Below are 24,007 nucleotides of genomic sequence, written 5' to 3' on the forward strand. Positions count from 1 at the left end.
ACTTCTATTCCTATCTCCATAAATCTCCTGGTTACTAAATTGACACTGTATCCAGTCACTTATGTTCCTATCTCCATAAATCTCCTGGTTACTAAATTGACACTATATCCAGTCACTTATGTTCCTATCTCCATAGATCTCCTGGTTACTTCTTCCTGACTTAGATGGAACAGGATGACTGCCTTTGTATTTGGTTCATGTTGTAAGCAAATTGTTTTTCACAATCCACTTACTTAGTGCCACAGTTTGTGCATTTATTTTTTATCCTTTCTGTTGGTGAGTTCAAAGGCTAAAAATGATTGCCAGGGGCAGTACTGAAATGCTTTCTCTTGTTCTGAAGCACAAACAAGGTGTGGTGTGCCTTAGAAAATGTGTCAGGCCCAGCAGTGGTGCCACATGCCTTTAATCCCAGCACTTGAGAGGCAGAGGCAGAGGCAGGCCTCTACAGAGTGAGTTTCAGAGCAGCCAGGGCTATACAGAGAAACCCTGTCCCAAGTGTCAAGTAAGTGTCCTTCCAGCATGATGACAGGCTGTGAGTTAGGTGTTGAAGAATGGCCAGTTTATGTCAACTCAGGTGTCTCTTTTTTTTTTTTTTTTTTTGGTTTTTCAACACAGGGTTTCTCTGTATAGCCCTGTCTGTCCTGGAACTTACTCTGTAGACCAGGCTGGCCTTGAACTCAGAAATCCGCCTGCTTCTTCCTCCCAAGTGTTGGGATTAAAGGCGTGTGCCACCACTGCCTGGCCAAATCAGGTGTCTTTAAACAGAAATACACACCAAAAAAGATTATATATTGATAGGTTGGTTAAAATGTTCCACCAGATACAGGAGCCTAAACTGCTTGGAACAGTGTTTTCATTAGTTCCTCAGTAGAGATAATTGGAGGTACTGCCTGAGGCTCTGGGCCTAGTCTTCAGTACACCACTAGCCCCTAATGACAGTCCCAGGGCTGGGAGGAAGAAGTGGAGGAACATGGTTGCCTTTGTTAGAGCTCAGCTTCAGTGCTGTGCATGATTTTCAGGGACTGCCGCCGGAGGGCCAGTGCTTTTTTTTTTTTTTTTGTGGAGTTGAGGTTCCCTTGGCTCACACTCATTTGTGTTTGTTTTCTTACAGGTGTGGGATAAGAGTGAGAGCGGAGATTGGCATTGTACAGCTAGTTGGAAGGTTAGTATTTATTTTTACATGGTTTGAGAAAATTGAAATGTTTGATATTCAGCTTTGAGAACATGATAAACCTGACACAGTGTTCTTTTCCTGGAAATGCAGTTTTTGTTTTTTTTTAATTATTGTTTTGTTATGAAAGTAATAGTAAGTTTGATAATAAGAATATTTGTAGGTTTGTCCAGGTATGGGATCTCAGTACCTTGGGAGGCTGAGGTAGGATTGCCATGAGTTAGAGGCCAGCCTGGATACAAAGTGAGACCATCTCAAAGCAAAACCAGAGTGGAAAAATAGGAGTTTTGTATCATTCTGAAATAACTACCTCTAGGATTTTAGTATATTTCATGTTTTTTCCCTTCCTCTTACTGCTCACCTAACTTTATGTTCTTTTTCAAACAAAAAACAAACAAAAACGCCATAAAACTCCCTACAAAACCACAAAAACGAAAATTAAAACAAGCAAAAGACTGTAAGACAAAAAAGAAAAAAATGCCAAAAGAAAGCAAAAACTTGATAAGATGTCCATGGAGGTCTTTGGGTTGGCCAAGTGCTCCTGGGCCCAGGACTGGCCTGAAGTGTGGCTGATAACCACAGTGAGACTCACTAGAGAAAACGGATTTCTCCTTTGCTAACAGGTGTCAGTTGTAGAGAGCGTCTTGTTTAGCGGTGGGACCCTGCGTCCAATTCTTTCTCTCAGCCCTGGGACCTTCCAGCTTGAATCTCTGTATGCTTCATATTTGCATGTGTGCTTGTATGTGCATCGCTCCTGTTGTGCTAGAAGACACTGTTTCTGTGGTGTTGTCTTTCACTTCTGCCTGTTAAAATCTTTCTGCGTTCTCTGCGGTATAGAACCTTAGCCTTGAAGGGAAGGTTTTGTTTGTTTGTTTGTTTTGGTTTTTCAAGACAGGGTTTCTCTATGTAGCTCTGGCTCTCCTGGAACTCACTCTGTAGACCAGGCTGGCCTCGAACTCAGAAATCCACCTGCCTCTGCCTCCCAAGTGCTGGGATTAAAGGCGTGTGCCACCACCGCCCGGTGAAGGGAAGGTTTTGATGAAAACATCCCATGTAGGACTGAGTGCTCCAAAGCCCGTCACTCTGCACATTGTCCAGTTGTGGGTCTATGTTAATTCTTATCTACTGCAAGAAAAAGCTCTGATGAGCGTTGGGCAAGGCACTGATCTATGGGTCTAGCAGTCTGTCACTAGGAGTCATTTTATTGTTAGGATCCTTTAGAAGAATAGTAGTAAGTGACCTATCTAGTTGCAAGTTCTTGGCCATTTTAGCAGTGTCAGGTCAGTCAGAAAGTGGTTGGTTTCTTCCACAATAGCTTTTTTTTTTTTGGTTTTTCGAGACAGGGTTTCTCTGTGTAGCCCTGGCTGTCCTGGAACTCACTCTGTAGACCAGGCTGGCCTCGAACTCAGAAATCCGCCTGCCTCTGCCTCCCAAGTGCTGGGATTAAAGGTGTGCACCACCACCACCTCTTCCACAATATCTTTGCCACTGTTGTTCTAATACGTCTTGCAGGTGGGTCACTTGCAGGTCACACGATTTGCAGCTGGGTGACCCCAATTATGATTTTCAGGTACTAACATGAGTTTCAGATTTAAATGATTATCTTATCTCTAGTTTCAAAAATTGGTCTAGAGGCCCTTATGACTGTCATTGCTTGAGGATCCATGTTTCCTCCCCCATCTGATCCTTACAGAATGTTTATTTTTGCCTTATACTGACTGATAATTGATTGCCCCTTAGTTTGGGGTGGTCTGTCCTGTAACGGTTGGTACTTTTATAACCCAACATGACACAGGTTCACTGAGGAAGATTTCTTTCCATGGGTTTAGCCTTGAAAGGGGGGATCGGATGGGCCAGACAGGTACTTACCCTTAAGTGATTTTGCATGCCTATGTAGACAGCACAGTGATGGCTGACTATGCTAGTAGAGAAGGTTGTAGAACTGCTAATACTCTTTCTTAGGAAGAGATGGGGAAGAGTGAGCAGACCCTCCTTTGAAGCTGCCCATGGTCTTGGGTGTTCTTATAGAGACAGGTAGGAGGTTGACCGAAGGTGGCATGCTACAGTGTCAGCTTCTGTTATCAGCCAGGCTGATGGGGACTTGGTGACAGTTACCTTTCTGTTAACCCACTCTCATACTCCTGTAAGTAACCAAAGCAAACTCACTGGTCCGCTCAGCAAGGCTTGCATAGAATCCTATTTGGATATCTCCCTAGGAAGAGTCACACAACACTGTTAATAGTTTTTTGTTTTTTGTTTTGGTTTTTCGAGACAGGGTTTCTCTGTGTAGCCCTGGCTGTCCTGGAACTCACTCTGTAGATCTTCTTGCTTTTTAACCCTGGTTGGTCTATTGCTGTGTAGACTAGGCTGGCCTTGTTCACAGAGATGTACTTGCCTGGATTAAAGGCATATTATTTAAATTTTTAAAAATTGTGATGACATCTCTGTGCAGATCTCATTCTTTAGTTAAAACAAGAGTTAACCAGATCTATAGCACAGTGTGTCGTTTAGTTGATAGCCTTTTAAAGTCATAATTGAAGATGAAGCCCAGAAGACTAGACATACAGTTGAGATTGATAGCTTTTTTTTTTTTTAAGATTTACTATATGTAAGTACACTGTAGCTGTCTTCAGACACCCCAGATGAGGGCATCAGATCTCATTACGAATGGTTGTGAGCCACCATGTGGTTGCTAGGATTTGAACTCAGGACCTTTGGAAGAGCAGTCTCTTAACTGCTGAGCCATCTCTTCAGCCCCGATTAATAGCTTTTTAAAGTCAGAATCAAAGGTGAAGCCTAGAAGATTAGACAAACAGATGAGAAGTGGGCAGTTTGCCCTTTGTTGTGACATTGTGATCTTGTAGAAGTTGTTGGTCTCAGAAACAATTCTTATTTTCTTACTTAAATATTGATAGGATCTCTTTACATAGCCCTGGCTGTCCTGGAACTCATTTTGTAGAATAGGCTTGCCTCAAACGCACAGGGATCTTGCTTGGTTCTCCAATACTGGGATTAAAGGCATACACCACCATGCCCAGTTTAAGAAGTCTTATGTTACATAACAAAGTAGAGGAAGCATTAGAAATGCAGAAGAATCGTTGGGGTTGTAGCTCTGTTAATAGAGTGCTTGCCTTACCATGCACAAAACTCTGATTTGATTGGCAGTTGTGCAAAAAACAGGTGAGGGCACATGGCTGAAATCTTAGCACACACCTGTAACCCAGCACTGGGGGTGTAAAGACAGGAAGAACAGAATTTCACCCTTAGATACATAAGGAGTTCTAAGCCATCTTGGGCTGTATGAAAACTCATGTTGTTAAAACAATAAGGAAACATTGAAGTATGAGATTTTCTAAAGGTAATTGGTAGAGTGGTTATCAAAGCATCTAGTGACCTAACAAATTCCTTTGGTGGTGAAATATATCAGTTCATTTTCTTTCTTGACAGCATGAGGGTGTACAGTAGTAACTTCATATGTCTTATCCAATGAAATGATTCTGAGCTATAGATTAGATGTATTCCTTGATGTACAGTGGGGTTATTTACCAGTAAACATCTTAGGTTGGAAATGCTGTAAGCTGAAATGTTTTACTACATCCAGCGTGCCTAGCATCCTGCATCAGTGCAGCACACTCCGGGTGCTTTGGTTCACTGCTGTTACCCAGCATTGTCAGAAGCTGACATCCAGGTATAGCTCAGACTCATGGTTAAAGTACCTACAGCTGCACACTATGAGATGTACCCTCACACATCCTGGACTGTTTCACTTATTTCTCTTGAGTACAAGCGTTTGGCTTTCTTAGGTTTGCACCCAATGCCTTCATCCATAAAACAGTTTCTTGTTTAACTTCACATCAGTTCAAATCATTTAACCATATTGCTGTAACTTTTCTGACTATTGTTAGCCTTTAAGATTTTTATTTTTGGCCGGGTAGTGGTGGCGCATGCCTTTAATCTCAGCACTTAGGAGGCAGAGGCAGGTGGATTTCTGAGTTCGAGGCCAGCATGATCTACAGACTGAGTGCCAGGACAGTCAGGGCTACACAGAGAAGCCCGGTCTCGGAAAAAGAAAAGATTTTTATTTTTATGTTAAGAGTTTCCTGTGTATTTATGTGTATCAAGAGCTTGCAGTGTCCTCAGGAGCCAGAAGAAAGCATCTGATCCCCTGGAAATGGAGTTATAGATTGTTGTGAGCCACCATGTGGTGCTGGGAACTGAACCCAAGTCTTCAGGAAGAGCACCCAGTACTCTCACCTGCTGAGCCATCTCTCCAGCTTTCCGGTTTGCTCTTGAATCAAATGAGGACCCAAGTTAGGAACCACATAAAATGTTCTTGTACTCCCTGTGCTGGGGTGGTAGAGACTAGAGGATCTCCAGGGCTAGCAGGCCAGCAAGTCCAGCTAATCAGTGAGCTACAAGTTCAGTGAAAGAGGCGGAGAAGACACATTCAAAATAAGATAAAAATGAATTTAAAAAGAATACCAAACCCAGGGGCTGATGAGATAGCTTAGCAGTTAAGAAGACCGACTGTTCTTCTAGAGGTCTGGAGTTCAGTTCCCAGAAACTGCATGACGGCTCATGCCATCTACAAAGGGATTTGATGCTGGCTTCTGGCATATAGGTGTACGTGGGGACAGAACACTCATACATAAGGAAAGACTAAGTAAATAAATAATAAGTACAGCTCCAGAAGTCCACTATGCTAAATGTCTTCCAAAAGTTTTCAGAAATTAACTTTTTATTTCAATGTTACATTACTGTCTTTCTTGTCTTACTGAAGTAAAACTACTTGTGTTCTATTATTTTCACAGGTAAAACAATATGTGTGAAGTGAGTAATATCAGTTTTGCTTTTTAAAACAGACACATAGTGGATCTGTATGGCGTGTGACGTGGGCTCATCCTGAATTTGGACAAGTTTTGGCTTCCTGTTCTTTTGACCGAACAGCAGCTGTATGGGAAGAAATAGTAGGAGAATCAAATGATAAACTTCGAGGACAGAGTCACTGGGTGAGATTAGCTCCTTGCTTGTCCTTCCATATTCTCTCCTGTTTATTTCACATTGGCTTGGCTTGTACTTGGCTTTTCATTGTTCCAAAGGGGAACCCAGAGGATTTTCTTTGCACCGGATTTTGTGTATTTGTGAATTTTATATGATTTTGCACAGTATTTAGTATATGGTTTTAGGCTTCTGATTTGTGGTCATTTTGCAATGCCTGGGATTGAACCTAGGGCTTCATGCACTATCACTGAGCTGCACGCCAAGCTTCCCTTCCCTTGTCTACTTTAAATTCTACCTTGGCCATTGTCAGTTGGTTTTTACCTGTGTGCTGCTCATGTTCCTCAACTCTCAAATTAGAGAATTTAACTAGATTATAAGACTTTCCACCACTTTCACTGAAGTTTATTGTATGAAGTGGTTTATTTTCCTTTCAATTTATTTTTCTTTTCATTTATTTATTTATTTATTTATTTATTTATTTATTATTTTTCTAGACAAGGTTTTTCTGTGTAGCCCTTGGTTGTCCAGGAACTCATTCTGTAACAGACCAGGGTGGCCTCGAACTCAGAAATCCGCCTGCCCCTGTCTTCCAAGTGCTGGGATTAAAGGCATGGGTGACTACTGCCCATTGAGAACAATGTCCTCTTATCTGGTTCTGCCATAAAGTAAGGGTGTCTAGTCTGCAGGTGTACTGTCTGTGATGCAGTCCATTCCTTTACTTGTGCCGCAGAGGTTGCAAGCCTGTATTTTACTCAATGTCTACTATTGAAGAAGCCCACTTTGATTTACTGCTTGCAGCATGCTTTGTAATACAGAGCTATGTGTAAAAGGTGCTTACATTTCTGATTTGGTGATGAGTCTGTTTAGTGAGATTACTAACATAATATAAGGCAGACTTTCTTCTCTCTTAAAGGCATAAGTTCATTAACTTGTTAAGAGGCAAAATGCCTCACTGGAAATAGAGACCAAGAGTGGCTTTAATTTTCTTTTTTTTTTTTTTTTTGGTTCTTTGAGACAGGGTTTCTCTATATAGCCTTGGCTGTCCTGGAGCTCACTCTGTACACCAGGCTGGCTTCGAACTCAGAAATTCACCTGCCTCTGCCTCCCAAGTGCTGGGATTAAAGGCATGCGCCACCACCGCCCGGCTTGCTTTAATTTTCTTATGTAAGAATGAAAACCTAATAAATGGCAGAGTTGTCCGTGAATCTAAAACACTTGCTCTTCAGATCTATCACTTTCTTTTTATGCATGGTTTAAATTGTATTTGTTTTTTCCAGGTGAAGAGGACCACTCTCGTGGACAGCAGGACATCTGTTACTGATGTGAAATTTGCTCCCAAGCATATGGGTCTGATGTTAGCAACCTGTTCCGCAGATGGTATAGTAAGAATATATGAGGCTCCAGATGTTATGAATCTCAGCCAGTGGTCTCTACAGCATGAGATCTCATGTAAGCTGTGCTGCAGTTGTATTTCTTGGAACCCTTCCAGGTAAGCTCATATCAGATCTGCGGAAATGCTTCTAAAGCAGGCAGGTGATTTTTCAAGCTAAGAATTCACTGGTTTAATTTTTCAGATGCTTTTTTTAGTTAGATATTATCATCCAGTAGCAGTTTCCACTTTCCTATCTCCATAAAATGGAGTATGTAATTTATTTTAAAACATCCAATTAGTGAATCCCTTAAACAATCAATGAACTAATTGGAAAGATCCTCACCTTCTTGCCATGCTGGTCTAGACCTTGCTGTGTAAGTAGCCAGCTCTGGTGTTGCACTGACTCTGCTTCACCCTCCTGGATGCTGCTCGTCATATCTGTCTCTTCATTACTCCTGTTTAGTGCTCCATGTTGAGTGTGGTTGTATGAGTATGCTATGGTTGCCTTTTTTTTGTTGTTGTTGTTGTTTTTGTTTTGTTTTTTGAGACAGGGTTTCTCTGTGTAGCCCTGGCTGTCCTGTCCTGGAACTCACTCTGTAGACCAGGCTGGCCTCGAAATCAATTACTTATTTTATGTGTGTGTTTGTGAAATGTGTCTGGTGTCCTTAGAGGCGTGAAGTGGGTATTGGATCCCTGGAACTGGAGTTACAGACTGTTGTGAGTCGCCACGTGGGTGCTTGGAATTGAACCTGGGTCCTCCAGAGGAGCAATACGTGATCTTAACTGCTGAGACATCTTTCCAGCTCACATGTTTGCTTTTTATTTATTTATTTTAATCACTTGATAAGAAAATATGCAAATATCTAGAAGAGTAGAAAAGAAAACCGGAAGTTCTTTTTCTGAAAGGAAATGCTGTCAGTAGCTTATATTCCAGCTTTAATTCTGGTAGCTCCTGTTTACATATGTAGGTTATTTATTCTGATTGTTCTTAGCTTTATTATTTATTTATTTTTTTCCAAAACAGGGTTTCTCTGTATAGCCCTGGCTGTCCTTGAACTTATTCTGTAGACCAGGCTGGCCTAGAAGTCAGAAATCTGTCTGCCTCTGCCTACCAAGTTCTGGGATTAAAGGCGTGCTCCACCACTGCCTGGCAGATCTAAACTGTTTATTTTCACTGATACCTGAATATGACTGGTATATATTTTATTTGTGCTGATCTGTATAGTTATATTGGTATTGAAGTTTTAAATTTATCTGTACTCAGTAATATATTAGTTCTTAGATTATATGACTCTTCTCTTAAATTTTAAAAACTTTAAAAAAATGTTTATTTTATGTATATTGGTTTTTCTCCTGTTTGTTTATCTTTACACTGCCATCTTGCAGTGTCTGTGGAAGCCAGAGAGGGAATTTTTCTGAAACTGGAGTTACAGACTGCTGTGAGCCATCATGTATGTGGGTGCTGGGAATTGAACCGAGGTCTTCTGGAAGAGCAGCCAGTGTTCTTAACCTTGTAGCCATCTATATAGTCTCAATGATTTCTCTCTTACAAAGGAAAAAATTAGCCATGTGATGATTGTGCAAGCCTCTAATCCTAGCACTCTGGAGGCAGAGACAGGTGGATCTCTGAATTTGAGGCCAACCTGGCCTACAGAGTGAGTTCCAGGACAGCCAGGGCTACATAGAGAAATTCTGTCTTGATAACCTGAGGGGGATGGGGAGGGAGAAAGGAGATGTGAGAGACATAGAGAATGAATGAGCTTATTTTTGTTCTGTTTTATGTTGAGACTTCTTCTATTCATTTCTGTTACATTGTTATAAACACATGATGAATATTTATCACATTTGGGTTCTGAAAATATTTAACATGGGTATAGATAGATATATTGTCTGTGATTACTAGTTGACTCTGAAATTTAACTAGCAGCCAGGTTATGTGCATATTTGTTATACACTCTCCCATGAAGCTGCTGTTTACATAGAATCATCTTTCCATACCTTTAGTTAATACCGTAGCTCTTTATAGTTTATCTAAGTTTTCTGATTAAATTAGTGGATCTAATTCTGTGATGCGGTAGTGAGAAAGCTTTAGTTAGCTTTAATATTAAAGAGCTATGTTTTCCCTGTTGCTGATGTGTGAAGTAAGAAAAGTCTCTAAGGTTCGGCAGGTGGTTTTCTTTCCAATGGTAACTGTTGGAATGTCCTTGTTTAGAAGAGGCTCCCTGAGAAGCAGTCGTGAGGGACAGTGTGGGAGGTCCTCACACACACATGTAGCCTGGCAGGTCTATGGTGGACATCCAGATGTGATGGTGAAGTCAGGCTGACTTTTAGGTTGTTTGTCTCCTTAAGTCCTGTTAAGCCAGCAGCTTATTGCATTATGTGTTTCCCTTCCTTTCTAGCTCTCGTGCTCATCCCCCCATGATCGCTGTGGGAAGTGATGACAGCAGTCCAAATTCAATGGCCAAGGTTCAGATTTTTGAATACAATGAAAATACCAGGTCAGTACTGCTTTGTTCAGAATTGTGTGTACGTTTTAAATGATTGTCCTGCATTGTACATGATTCACTGTTATCTTGAGAGATACCAAGTTCTGTGCTATGCTTTCATTTATAGTTGGTGGTTTTCCCACCCCATCCCCAACCCCCAAGACAGGGTTTCTCTGTAGCCTTGGCTGTCCTGGAACTCACTCTGTATACCAGGCTGGCCTTGAACTCACAGAGATCTACCTGCCACCACAGCCTGAATTGGTTTTCGCTTTTTTAGAAAAGATTTATTTTCTGAGTCTTTTGCCTGCATTATTTATCTGTGTGCTGTGTGCATCCTGGTCACATGTGTTAAGGGGGCATTGGATCTTCTGGAATTATAGTTGTTGATGGGTGTGGGTGCTGGGAGTAAAGAGCAGTCCTTCAGCAGGAACAGAAGCACTGTACTCTGCACTGCCGAGCTTTCTCTAGCCCTGTTGTCTTTAGTTTTTTGAGACAGTCTCATGTTACCCTGGTTGGTCTTGAACCAGAGTTCATTCAATTTTCCTATTTCAGCCTTTTGAGTAGCTGGTGTTTGAGGGATGCACCCAGTTTGTGAGGGGGAAACTGGAGAGGAGACACTAACTGCTACCTCAATATATATCATCTTGGAGAGAAAATGGAACATAATACTAAGGAGTGGGACAAACTTTCTGAACTAAAAGAATCAGGATGTTGAAGAGTTTTCTACCCTGGGAAACCTGGTTTGAGGATTAGGTTAGGAATGTTCACTTAGACCATGACCTGCAGGGTGAGTAGAAATCAGCTAGACAGAGGCAGAAAGTGTTCCACGGGAATAAGACTATATCCAATAAGATGGGAACATACCTCGTCAGTGCTGCAGGTGGGATATGAAGACAGGCAGTGCAGGAGCCTATTCCACAGCTGTTGTCTTACTGGCCATGTGGATTTGAGTACAGGGCCAGAGGGTAGTTAAACTCTTCAGAGGTGTGATTAGGTATTTTAGAAGGGAACATGAGTAGTTGGTAAAATCATCTAGTTTGGGGATGACAGTGGCTTCGGCATAAAGTAGGGACAGGGGGAAGGGGAAGACAGTGAGGTAATGCAGGTACCTGATGCCTTTATATATCTGGGTGCTCAGGAAGTCTCAGCGCTTTGATGCTAACAGCACAGGCGGGCCAGGAACTCAAAGATCTTTCTTGTCTAGTTCCTAAATGCTGAGGTCACAGGTGCATGTCATCAGCTAATCTTCCTTCCTTCCCTCCTTCCTGTCTGAGACAGACTCGCAATGTGTGTGTGTAGCTTTGGTGGCCTAGAAATTCACTATGTAGACCAGGCTAAACTCATATGGTTCTCCCTCCCTATGGAGTGTTGGGATTAAAGGCATGAACCACCATGCTGGGCTCTTAACCTTTAAAAGAAAAAGATAGCAACAGTGTACTCACATATGTAAAATAAATAAATCTTAGGAAAAAAAGGCTAATAAACCCAGACTTTATTTTTAAATTGTTTCTTTTATTTTTATATGTATGTAGTTGTTTTTGTTTAAGATTTTATTTATTTTATGTATATGAATACAAATTCACTGTGACTGTCTTCAGACACACCAGAAGAGGGCATCAAATCCCATTACAGATGGTTGTGAGCCACCATGTGGTTGCTGGGAATTAAACTCAGGCCCTCTGGAAGAGCAGTCACTGCTCCTAATCACTGAGCCATCTCTCCAGCCCAAACCCAGACTTTATTTTAGCTAAGTTTTGATTTAAGTATTTCAAGATACACTTAAATTGTAAAGGAGAAGGCTGGGTCTTATTTTGGTTCTTGGGCCAATCCAACAGAATGTTTTTCTTTAACTATTGGTGATCTGTCTGGAGGCCAGAGATGTGAAATCCAGGTGTCGGCTTGGCTGTGCTCTTAGGCAGTCTTTGCTGACTCTTCCAGCTTTTGAGCCCAGGATCCTGGGCTGTGGCAGCCTCTCTAGGCACCTTCACTGTTTTATGTTTTTTCACTCTGTTTTTTCTTAGAAACATTTTCTCTGTGTAGCCCTGGCTGTCCTGGAACTTACTCTGTAGACTAGGCTGGCCTCAAACTCAGAGATGCACCTGCCTCTGCCACCCTAATGCTGGGATTAAAGGTGTGTTTATCCTGTTTTGTTTTATCTAAGAGCATTGAATTTCAGGGTCAGTCCTACCTTAGTCATAATAAGGAATAGATAAATAAAAACATGTTTTTTTGGAGTAAGGTTACATTTGTAGGCTCTGGTTGGGCCTAGGAGTTAGTCATTTGGGGGTCACTATTGAGTGCCCTCCCCAAAGGCAAGCATTTACTGAAAGGAGTATGAAAACACTGAGATGTTGATGAACTTTTCTGACATTTAAAGAAAAGTGAATTATTTATTTATTTTGAAATGGGGTTCTCCATACACAGTTCTGGCTGGCCTAGAGCTCACAGTGCTGGCCTTAAAGCAGTACGCCATGGAGCCTGGCTCAAACTTTTTATTTTAAGACTTACGTTTATTCATGCACACGTGTGTGCATGAGTGTATGTGTGCCACCTATGTGCTGGTGCCTGCTGAGGCCAGAGGGGAAAATTACATCCCTCGAAACTGGAGTTACAGGCAGATGTGAACCGCCTGAAGCAGGTGCTGGGAATCTGAGTGTGGTACTTGGGATGCAGCAAGTGTTCTTAACCCTGAGCCAGTTCTCCAGCCTCAAGTTTTGTGAGTTTTATTTCTGAAAATGTTAATTCCATTTTCTTTGAATTAGGAAATATGCAAAAGCAGAGACTCTTATGACAGTCACGGATCCTGTTCATGATACTGCGTTTGCTCCAAATTTGGGAAGATCTTTCCATATCCTGGCAGTAGCAACCAAAGATGTAAGAATTTTCACATTGAAACCTGTGAGGTGAGTTGTAGAAAACTGAGGAATTTGAAAGCACTCTTCCCTTCTGCTTCTCTTCCTTCTTCTCGACAGTAAGGCGCAGGCTGCAGACTGAGTCCTCTGATGACTGTTTTATCTGGCTCTTTGGAGTGAGGATTTAGTTTGAATTGTTTCAGTTCCTTGTTTCTAGCTTCCTTTCTGCTACTCCGTCTTGTAAAACTGTTACATCTGTTGGATTCTGAACCTTGTTTCAGAGAATGATGTGCTCATTTGTTTCTTCTTACCAAAAAAAAAAAAAAAAAAAGAGGCCTGGAGTATCATCTGTGGAGTGAAGTGAGTCCAGGTTTTGGAGGAGTTGGATGAATGATGTTTATGTAGTCCGACCATGGTGTAGTAGGGAGCGGGGCAGTGGGCAGGGGACATAGTGCATGTTAGGGAAGAATATGTTAAGGCTATTTATTTGTATTTCTTACTTCAAATGTGTGAGTGTGTATGTATACACGAGACACTTTTTGAAAACGTTTTTAATCTTCTTTTAGGAAAGAACTTACTTCTTCTGGTGGCCCAACAAAATTTGAAATCCACATTGTGGCTCAGTTTGACAATCATAATTCTCAGGTCTGGAGGGTGAGTTGGAACATAACAGGAACAGTCCTGGCGTCTTCAGGAGATGACGGCTGTGTTCGGTTGTGGAAAGGTAAAGGTTTTAATGGAGGGATAGTTGTTCCTTACATTTACCTTTCACTTAAAAGTATAAACTCTGAAATGTTTTTAAAATTCTTTTTAATATTGTTTAAAATAATTGTCTTATATATGTACTATTTTTGAAATGTCAGATTACCTAGTTCATAGAAATTAATGGCCAACTGAATTGTTTTATTTCTTTGTGGAAGAAAGCCAGTTTTTTTGTTTTGTTTTGTTTTTTGTTTTTTTCGAGACAGGGTTTCTCTGTGTAGCCCTGGTTGTCCTGGAACTCACTCTGTACACCAGGCTTGCCTTGCATCACAGTGGCTGACTCCATCTTGAATATCAGCTATAGAACTGCAGTGGGCCATTTGCCCAGAGCAGTTGGACTAAGCCTTGATGGCCTCCATGTTCAGTCTTATGGTGCATTCTGTCGACCAGCCCAGACTTTCTTTTCCTCAATTTGATTTTCAGGACTTCTCTGTCCTTCTTAGTTTCTAAGCTTAAGGTGGGACAGCCTCATTGTTTGCCATTAAGCTCTTTAACTTTGATTTATTGACTTCAGTGACTAGTTTTGCATTCAAAGAATGAGACCATGTTGGATAAACCACTAAACTGCTATGCAGAGGTTTTCTTATCAATACACATATCTGACCATAATTTACACAGTGCCTATATAATGTGAACAGCCAAGAAGACAGCTCCAATCCTTCCTTATTTAGATTAGTTGTAAGAAAGACAAAGAATTTGGATTTTTTTTTTTTTTTTTTTGGTTTTTCAAGACAGGGTTTCTCTCTGTAGCCCTGGCTGTCCTGGAACTCACTTTGTAGACCAGGCTGGGCTCAAACTCAAGAGATACACCTGTCCCTGCCTCCCAAGTGCTGGGATTAAAGGCATGCACTACCACTGCCCAGCTTGGGTTTATTTCTTTTAAAGATTTTGTTTTGATAGTAACTTGTATTTGTAGAGGTAAGAGGACACCCTTGGGTATTATTCTTCAGTTGGGACTCACCTTTGTGTTTGAGACAAGGTCTTTCTTGCCTGGAAACTCACTAAGTAGGCTAGGCTGGCTGGTCAGCCGTTGAGCCCCAGGGATTTGTATGTCCCTGATAGTCTGTTGCTGGGATCACAGGGGCATACTACTCCAGTCCACATGGCTGCATGTCAAGCCCTTCACTGAGTGACTTATTATCCCAGCCCAGATATTAACTTCTTTATCTTTGAGATTAGATAATTATCTCAGTTAATTGTCTCTGAAAGAAGGAAAATAGTCATGAAAGAAGCTTTCATGTTTTTTAAACAAGTAATTGTTTTTAGTACAGGCTCTTTTTCTGTAGCTTAGGCTGCTCTGAAACTCACTGTGTAGCCCAGGGTTGGCTACAAACTCAGAACAATTCTTCTGCCTCAAGAATGAGTCTTCATGGCTGGTTTCAATTAGTAATTCTTTGAGAACCTTAATGTATTTCACCTAAAAATTTACTCACTGCTTACCTAGAAGTAAATGTCGCTTACTGGAGCTGTGGACATGGCTCAGTTGGTAAAGAGCTTGCTGTCAAAGCATGAAGACCTGAGCTCAGCTCTTTAGCACCTATGTGGAACCTAGGCCTATTAGTGTGCAGTTGTAATCCTAGCTCAAGGGAGCCTTAAGCAGTAAGGTTTCTGGAGCTGATGGGCCGCTGGGGAAGACAACCAGTGTCAACACCTGGCTTCCATGTGAATGTATGTGCACAAGCACATTAACGGGAATACAGGCATTTGTTATACATAAATATTTTTAACAATGTAACCCATACCTTGTTTCATTTCCTGTAGCTTTATGAGGAGAGTGTAGATAAATGTATTTATATGAATAGGTATTAGTCATATTACTACATTTGGCTTTTTTTCTTTCAGCTAATTACATGGACAATTGGAAGTGTACTGGTATTTTGAAAGGTAACGGGAGCCCAGTAAATGGGAGTTCTCAGCTGGGAAACTCAAATCCTTCACTGAGCTCAAATATTCCAAATCTTCAAAATTCATTAAATGGAACTTCTGCTGGCAGGTAGGCTCTTCTGTGGGAAATCTAGCAACCCCATCCTCTGCCCCCATGCACACTTTTATGTTGTATGGGTGTTTTGCCTGCTTGTTTATCTTTATACCCACAATGTGTGCGATGTTTGGGGAAGCCAAAGAGTCAAGTTTTTTGAAACTGGAGTTACAGATTCATGTGAGCCACCATGTGGGTGCTGGGAGTCAAACTTGGGTCCTTTGCAAGAGCAGCCAGTGCTCTTAATTGCTGAGCCACCTCTCCTGGTAGCCATACTAAAAGGTGAACTTTAAAACAGAATAAAGTAATGCACCGATAATTGTGGCACTTACTCTCGGGACTTCACCCTCGTCTGTACTTACTGGCTTACTTGGTTATGGTGTGGGCAGTTTTTAAGTCTGTTGAATCCTGTTCTGAAGTTCAGTGGTCAGTAAACATGTTAGTAGCTCTATGATTCTGTGTTCTTTTCTGCAGCAGTGAAAGGATATGTGGTTTAATAGAGTTGACTCTTAGATAAACATTCGGGGTTTGTTTTTTCGTGCCTGTTGGGTAGGCTTTGTATCAGATTACATTGAAATTTGAAGTACATAACTACAGCTTTGTGAGACCAGTGAATGAAGTGATTGGTCTATTGTGTGATAATAACTAAGAGAAAATGGTAAAATGTGACATCTTGAAGTTTAGGCTATTCTGCATACATTTAAAACAAAGTTTGACATAATTTAGAGTCATTTCAAATATGTAAATTTGTAATGTAAAAATTTAAAAATATGCCTTTGGGCATAATTTGGAATAGAGGTTGGGAAACTTCAAAGTTACATCGTAAAATGGCTCTGTGGTTACCCTGTTTTCATCCTAAGCAGAAGAAGAACATAGATTTTATTTTTCTATTGTTTTGATCATACTGTATTCTTTTAATAAAGAAATCTTGCTTATGATTTTGGGGTTTTAAGTACTTGCAACTATAGAAATTATTCCTAGTTACTATGGAGAAGAACAAATTATTTTATGAAGGAAAGCATATATTAGAGTCAATTTTTGAAAATCTGGTTTAAAGTCACAGCTTTAGTACTGTTAGTTTCTTCCATAAATAGCTTTGATCTGTTTTTTTATTGTGCCAATAACCGTCTGTGTTAGATCTGTGATGCATTCTCCTTCTCCGTTTGTGTTGTGTCCTTTAACAGAAAGCACAGCTGAGTACAAGCTAGCTGGAGTAACTTTGCTGTTTTGCTGCTTGTTGCATGCACACAGGAACGGAAATCAACTCCTTTCCCCCTTCCCCAGCGCCGTTTGATCTCTTCCAAGATGCACCAGCAGCCTGTTCACTACTACACACAGTCCAAAAGGCCTTTAAAGTGACATGTATATAACTTTTGTACTAGTCAGTCTCCTGACACTTTAAACGGAAAGGCTTTTTGTTGACACATCATCACCAAAACAATTTTTTGGGATGTTCTGGAGACTAACTTGGGAAAACATTGCTATTATCCTCATAAGCAGTTGGGAGGAGGGAAAATATAATTTTATTCCGTTTGGAGAATACAGGAGTATGTCTTTTATTTTCTAAAACAATAAGCTGCAATGATGAGTTTTTATAATTTTAATTGGAAAATCGAATAAATATTTTCATAAAGATTGTTTTGAGTGGTAATGTGTTTACCTTTTATAGAATTGCTCTACAGGTGATAGTATCCACACAACTACTTTACATGTGATATTATCCACACAACTACTTTACAGGTGATATTATCCACGCAACTATTTTTTCTTATAATTAAAAATATTAGTAAAGGAAAGGATCGTTAAGCCGGCACCATAGTTAAGATAAAATGGTTTGTAGCCAAGCAGCACATTAGCATTTGCTAGTTTTATTTGGTAATAGAATGGTAGAAGCACTTCTAAGTTTTCATCTTATACCCATTAAAAAGATGGCTGTTTCTAATATATGCATGAATGTTTATGGTGTGATCCTACATGACTTGGTTTCCTTTAAGACAATTTGGAAACATGAGTTGACATTATTCAGAAAATGCATACAATTGAAATTCCATGTCTCAGGATTTTTAATGTGTTGTTTCAATGAGTTCTTGTCTTCTGAAACTTGACTTTGATGACAAAGTTATACACCTTTTCATTTACTAAACTGCATACATATTACGGGTAAGTTATAAGATAGTAGAATAAGAGGCTGTAATTCTTTGAGCCTTTTTATGCACCAAAATTCTGTAGCTATTCTCAGTTTTTTGCAGGAAACTAAGGCTGTCCAGTGTTGTCTTTTTCAAAGCCTGTGGCAGTAACCTGCTTTCCCGTGTAGCGTATTGGAGTTGCTTCTCAGTATCATGTACGCACTAAGGATGTGTGCCTGCCGCTGTGGACAGTGGGAAGCAGATGTGGAAATTAAACAATCAGATGGGATTAGACAAGGCTTTACACTTATAAAATGAATGTTTCTGTAACATACGTATGATAATTTTGGGGGGCATTTTAACTTTGAACAGATTGTATTTTTTCAAACTTTTATACTTAAGCAACCTTGATTCAAGTGCAAGTCTTGATTTGTACTGTTGTTCTATCGGTTGTGGCATGAATATACAAGCTTTTTTTTTCCTTCCTTCCAGCATGTTTTCTCTTCTTTGGTTCTCTTTGTATTTACTGCTTTTCTCTTTTTCTTCTGTTCCCCTCCCTCCTTCCCCCCTGTTGTTTTTGTTTTGGTGTTTTGTTCCTGTCTTCATTATTTCAGGTATTTCTTTCCCCCTCTGGATTCCCCACGGGCTGGATCAAGATGGTCCAGCTGTGCCCAGCTCCTTCCTCCTCCTGCTCCTCTGCTAGAGCACTCTTGCGATGCTGACACTGCCAACCTCCAATATCCTCACCCTCGCAGAGGATACCTCTCTCGGCCTCTTAATCCCTTACCTGAGAATGAAGGGGTGTAAAATACTGACGGAAAGGCCTTATCCAGATGCTTGTAAATGCTTTTATTCTGGGCTGCTTTTTGGTTTCTTCATTTTCTTTTAGAAGCTCCTTCTTATTTAGGGCATGTCTTGCATGTATCACAACTCCAGTGTTTGAAACCAAACCTGTACTTCCGCCCCAGGAAACCTTGGCTTCACTAGTTGGTTACCTTTGATGACGTGAGCTTCAAAAAAGCATTATTAACTGTGAAAGATTTCCAGTATCTGATTCAAAGTGCCTGTCTTGTAAATTTTGTGTGGAATTGTTATCATAGAGTTCAGTTTTGTCTGTTGATAGGTAGCTTCATAGGAAAGCATATCATTGTGAACTTCACTCTGTATTTCACACATTAAGAAATGTTTTGAATTTTATAGGCTGATATTACAAATGACTGTAAAATAAATCATTCCTGTGTATAAAGCAGCAAATCATACGGATATTTTTCTTTTCTTTTTTTTTTTTTAAGGAAAATGCCTTTCACTACTTGGAATTACTAACTTAAAAGATTTTGTAATTATTCTCCAAGTAGGTTATTTAATAAAAGTATTTTAAAAGATATGAATCTGTTGTTTTATAAAACCCACATGTACTTGGGCTTTGTGTTTTGAGTCTGTATAGGCTGACCTGGAACTGATTATGTAGCCTAGCATGATCCTGAGCTCCTCACATAACCTACCTCTACGTCCCTGGGATTACAGGCTTGTACCCATACCTGGCTAAAATGGATGCACTTTAAGATAATTTACGCTTAGTGTCCTTTTCCCATGTTACAAAACCAAACAAAAAAAAAGCTTAAAAAACAAACCAGAACAACCCCCAGGGGATAAGCAAATGTTACACTTAAAGGTACAGTGCCGAGGGAGATGGCTCAGTGGGTAAAGATGCCTGTCACCAAACCTGACCACCTGAGCTCACTCCAGACACCACATGGTGGTAGGAGAGAACTAACCCCTGCAGGTAGTACTCTGACTCCACACAAATACCACATTGAGAGTGAGTTACAAACACTAACACAAAAGAAAAATGTCATTAAAGATAGAATGTCAACATGCAAATTAACATTCCAAACTGACAAGTGTCTTCAGTCTTAGTACTCAACATTATTATTGTTATTAGTTCTTTCTCTACATAGCCTTGGTCTTGGAACTTACTAGACTATACACCAGGCTGGTTCTTGAACTCCCAGAGATTTGCCTGCCTCTGCCTCCTAAGTATTGGGATTGTGGCCATGCACCACCATGCCCAACGCAGCATATTTTGTAGATAAAGTAAAAATCAAGCTATATTAAATCCATGGAGCTAGTAATCTTATTTTGGCCATTTCTTTGGAGTTGGTGAGGATTTACCTTCCAAGGCAAAAGGATATCTTTTTCTAAAAATTGTATTTTAATTATGTTTATGTGTGGGCACATGCATGAGTGAATGCAGATGCTCTTGGAGTCCAGAGGTTGCCAGGTTCCCTGGAGCTGGAAGAGTTCCAGGCATTTGTGAGCTGCTGGTCAGTGGTGCTGGGAGCCTAACCTGGGTTCTCAGCTAGAGTAGCAGGCACTCTTAGACACTTCTCTCCAGCCCAATGAGATGTTTTAAAAAGCATTTCGTATGTGCATGTACATTTTTTTTTATACTGGTGACATTGTTATAACCTTATTTATAGAACATCTTAACTTGGAGAGGATAAAGATTAGATAGAACGGATCTTAGTTTAATTAAAGGAATATTTGAATTGTGTTTAGTGCCAAGTAAGCCAGACACTGTGGTATATGTCTGTACTTCTAGCACTTGGGATGCTGTGATAGTTCTTCGAATTAACAGTTTATGTCTTCGAGATCTCAGTGGCTCTATTACAGAATTAGAATGAGACTTTGATAGCATTCTCCAAGCATGTAGCTAGCATGTCCAGAGTACTAGTTGTGTATGCCAGAAGATATATGAAAAGTAAAAAGGAAATCGGTCAGCCTGCAGATGCTTTTTATTGAGAGAAAACACTTCTTAGTATAGTGAATAACGGGCTCTGCTTTATAGTCAAGACTGCACAGTAGGCATAAAAACCACTGAGTTGCCTTAGCTGGTACAATGTAGAAGGGATGTGGCACTTTCATGGGTTAAACAGTTAAGGTGGAGAAATAGGGCTGTTTTCAGGGAACATGATTGTTGGTTGATTTTTTTTTTTAAAGGTATTTTTATTTTATTTTATTTTTTTGTTTTCTGAGACAGGGTTTCTCTGTGTAGCTCTGGTTGTCTTGGAACTCTGTAGACCAGGCTGGCCTTGAACTCAGAAACCCGCCTGCCTCTGCCTCCCAAGTGCTGGGATTAAAGGTGTACCGCTACTGCTTGGCGAAAGGTATTTTATTGGGTTAGTATACCTCTGCCTCACTGTCGGCCACCTTTCTGTCCAGCGGAAATAAGGAGGCAACAACAAGCTCTTCTCCATGTAGTTTAATCATGAACCTTGTAATCTTGCTTCTTACATCTTACTTATTTCTATCTTACTTCTATTTTACTACTTATATCTTTACATTTTACTACTTCCATCTTACTACTTCTATCTTACTACTTATATCTTTACATCTATCTCTACATCTTACTTCTATTCCCTAAATACTTACTCCTAATTCTATCCAGCCCCCAGCCCTTGTGGGTTAAATACTTTACCTGGTCCCAATCAGCATCAGCTACGTGGCAAAGTATAATAGGCTGCGGGAATTCATGCCAGCTTGCATCACAAACTAGAGGCACTCAGCTTTTCCAACTAAGGGCTTGTTTAACAATGCTCTCTGCTCTGGCCGGAGACCAGGTGTTCAATATATATGTAGGGTGGCAGCTGGGGCTCCCCACACCTCACTTCCAATCCCAGACTAGGTAGGAGAGAAAGGTTAGAGGGGAAAGAGGATGTAGACCTCTTGACCACTTCCTGCTGACTGGGGGCATTGGGTTTTTGGGGGGCCAGTCCAATCTTTGTATCTCCAGCTTCTCATCTCTTTGCTTACAAAACATTTGCCAAACCACATCAGCAGCCAGGGGCAGCATCCTGCACAGCCCTCTGGGGCTCTCTTAGACCCTCTCCAGAGTCCTGAGAATTAAACTATGTGCAGCTAGCATACATCATACCCCAGCTAGTGAAAGAGGCAAATCAAGTCACCTGCTCTTACCCCACACCTGGGATTAAAATAAAGAGACTCACATACCTGGGCTTTTAAAGAAACCAAAATTCTCACTACACATGATATTTAATCAAAGTGGGATTCCTCTGGATTCATATCCTGTAACTGGGGTTGGATGCTGCCTGCAGCATTCCACTGAAAGCATTTGGAACTGGAGCTGTCCTGTTTTTATTTCCTTAAGGTTTTTGATAGGCATCACTTCTCTTTCCTTGGAAGGCACCACTGGTTATAGAGCGGCCACTGGCTCTAAGTTCTAAAAAGGTTTGTAGATTACATTGGGAATTTTAGTCTTTCTAGTTGGAAAGTAAGGTAAGGCTCAGGTACATTAGGAGCCCTCCTCTGTTGAACAGGCGTACCAAGGGCTTCCAGGTGCGAGTGCTTTCCCGGATGTGTGAATTGAACCACTCAAGGCTTCAGTTATCGCCATTTTACAAATGAAGGCACAAAACCAAGACCAGGGAAGAGGATTTGTTTTGCATATAGGCAGTCCAGTTGAGGCATGGGGCTGGAGAGATGGCTCAGCAGTTAGAAGCACTGACTGCTCTTCCAGAGGTCCTGAGTTCAATTCCCAGCAACCACATGGTGGCTCACAACCATCTGTCATGGGTTCTGATGCCCTCTTCAGGCGTGTCTGAAGACAGCAACAGTATATTCATATACATAAATAAATCTTAAACAAACAAACAAACAAACAAAAGACTTGAGGCTTTCTGGCCTGCATATACTTTGGTTCATCTCTGCCACTGGAGAATCAACAGGTTGATGAGTGTTTTAGGGTAAGTTCTAGTGACTTGAGGCTTGTGGATAGTTCTTGAGTTGGGAACCCAGGGATACTGCATGAATGACATAAAGGAACTCCTAGACCCACTGCATAGCTCACCTCCAATTGGGTTAAGATCTTTGTGAAAGAAGGATAGCTTGTAATCATTACTCTGAACACCACAGCTGAGGGTTTGTTAAGATTTTGGGTTTTCCTTGGATATGACATACAATTATCACAAAAGGAAAAAAGTATGACAAGGGTGGACAGTAGTAGATTTTTTAAAAAATAGTCTCACTTTTCTAAGGCAAGGCCTTAGTATGTACAGGCTGGCTGGCCTTGAACACGATAACCTACTTCCTCAGCCTCCCAAACGCAGGGATTATGGGATTATAATAGGCATTGTTTCCGGAAAGAAACCCTGACTAGGTTAAACCAAGAGTTACCGCCCAGGACGCTTTGGAAGGACAAGAGAGGAAAATGATCAAATCAACATATGTCTTTCTGTAGTAGGCCAAAGTCAGGTACAGAAGCTGTGGGCTTTGTATTTCTCTTCTATGTTCAAGTGTTTTTTAAAAAGACATTCAAAAGCTGTTGAAGTTAAGGAATTCGTTTAGGAAAAGAGACTCTGAACCTTTAAGACAGATACATTTTTCAGGTAAAACTTGTGTGGAGCAAAGACGGTGAAGGGAGCGGTGTGATTTAGGAAGAATGGCAGTTAAGCAAAAAAACTTCCGCCAGGTAGTGGTGGCGCTCGCCATCAATCCCAGCACTTGGGAGGCAGAGACAGGGGGCTCTGAATTCGAAGCTAGCCTGGCCTACAGAGTGAGTTCCAGGACAGCAGGGCCATGCAGAGAAACCCAGTCTTGAAAAAACAAAAACAACAAACAAACAAACAACCCTCCCCCCCCAGTTGGTACCAGCTTTATCCCAGGCGATTAGGTGTAGCTAACTTTCTTTTTTTCGTTGTTATTCGTGCTTTTTTTTTTTTCGAGACAGGGTTTCTCTGTGTAGCCCTGGCTGTCCTGGAACTCAACTCACTCTATAGACCAGGCTGGCTTCGAATTCAGAAATCCCCCTGCCTCTGCCTCCCAAGTGCTGGGATTAAAGGCTTGCGCCACCACTGGCCGGCATAGGTGTAGCTAACTTTCGTGACAAGTGTGCCCCAAGGAATGATTTGTTAAAAGCAAACCATGAAGCCTATGAGTCTACTAAGCGGCGATACGAAAATATTAAAAAAACAAAAACCTAGTGGGGAAAGGCGGTTTACGGACCTTTGGGGAGATCTCAAACTGAAGAATAAATCTCAAGGCTTTCCGAACAGCGCCTACGGGGAAAGTTTCTCCCGTCTAAGTCGCGCGGCTTCGGGCCTTCAAATCGAAGAACGCGCACTCCCTACCAATCACAGGCTTCGACCCGCCCCTTCCCGGAGCCTAGCCCAATCACGTGCGGATTCAGAGACCACGCCCTCGCTTCCTACAGGAGGGAGACCTCGCGGGCTTCCCAGGTTTG

The 24,007-nt window shown here is 41.1% G+C and overlaps 1 protein-coding gene across 2 annotated transcripts in view; it reads left to right on the forward strand.

The window, feature by feature from the left end:
* Positions 1-19,007, forward strand: part of Seh1l (SEH1 like nucleoporin) — a 22,698-nt gene extending 3,691 nt beyond the window's left edge. The window contains exons 2-9 of one of the 2 annotated variants that reach the window (XM_031365951.1): positions 1,112-1,162; positions 6,034-6,180; positions 7,450-7,661; positions 9,944-10,042; positions 12,793-12,933; positions 13,449-13,606; positions 15,487-15,637; positions 18,363-19,007. In XM_031365951.1, coding sequence (XP_031221811.1) covers positions 1,112-1,162; positions 6,034-6,180; positions 7,450-7,661; positions 9,944-10,042; positions 12,793-12,933; positions 13,449-13,606; positions 15,487-15,637; positions 18,363-18,555 — 1,152 coding nt within the window. In that variant the 3' untranslated portion in view covers positions 18,556-19,007. Of the gene's footprint in view, positions 1-1,111; positions 1,163-6,033; positions 6,181-7,449; positions 7,662-9,943; positions 10,043-12,792; positions 12,934-13,448; positions 13,607-15,486; positions 15,638-16,806 lie in introns of both variants that reach the window. The other variant, XM_031365953.1, reaches the window with a different exon arrangement.
* The last annotated feature ends 5,000 nt before the right edge of the window (positions 19,008-24,007 follow it).

Source organism: Mastomys coucha, unplaced genomic scaffold (genome assembly GCF_008632895.1).
Source record: "Mastomys coucha isolate ucsf_1 unplaced genomic scaffold, UCSF_Mcou_1 pScaffold13, whole genome shotgun sequence".
NCBI classification, from domain to species: domain Eukaryota; kingdom Metazoa; phylum Chordata; class Mammalia; order Rodentia; family Muridae; genus Mastomys; species Mastomys coucha.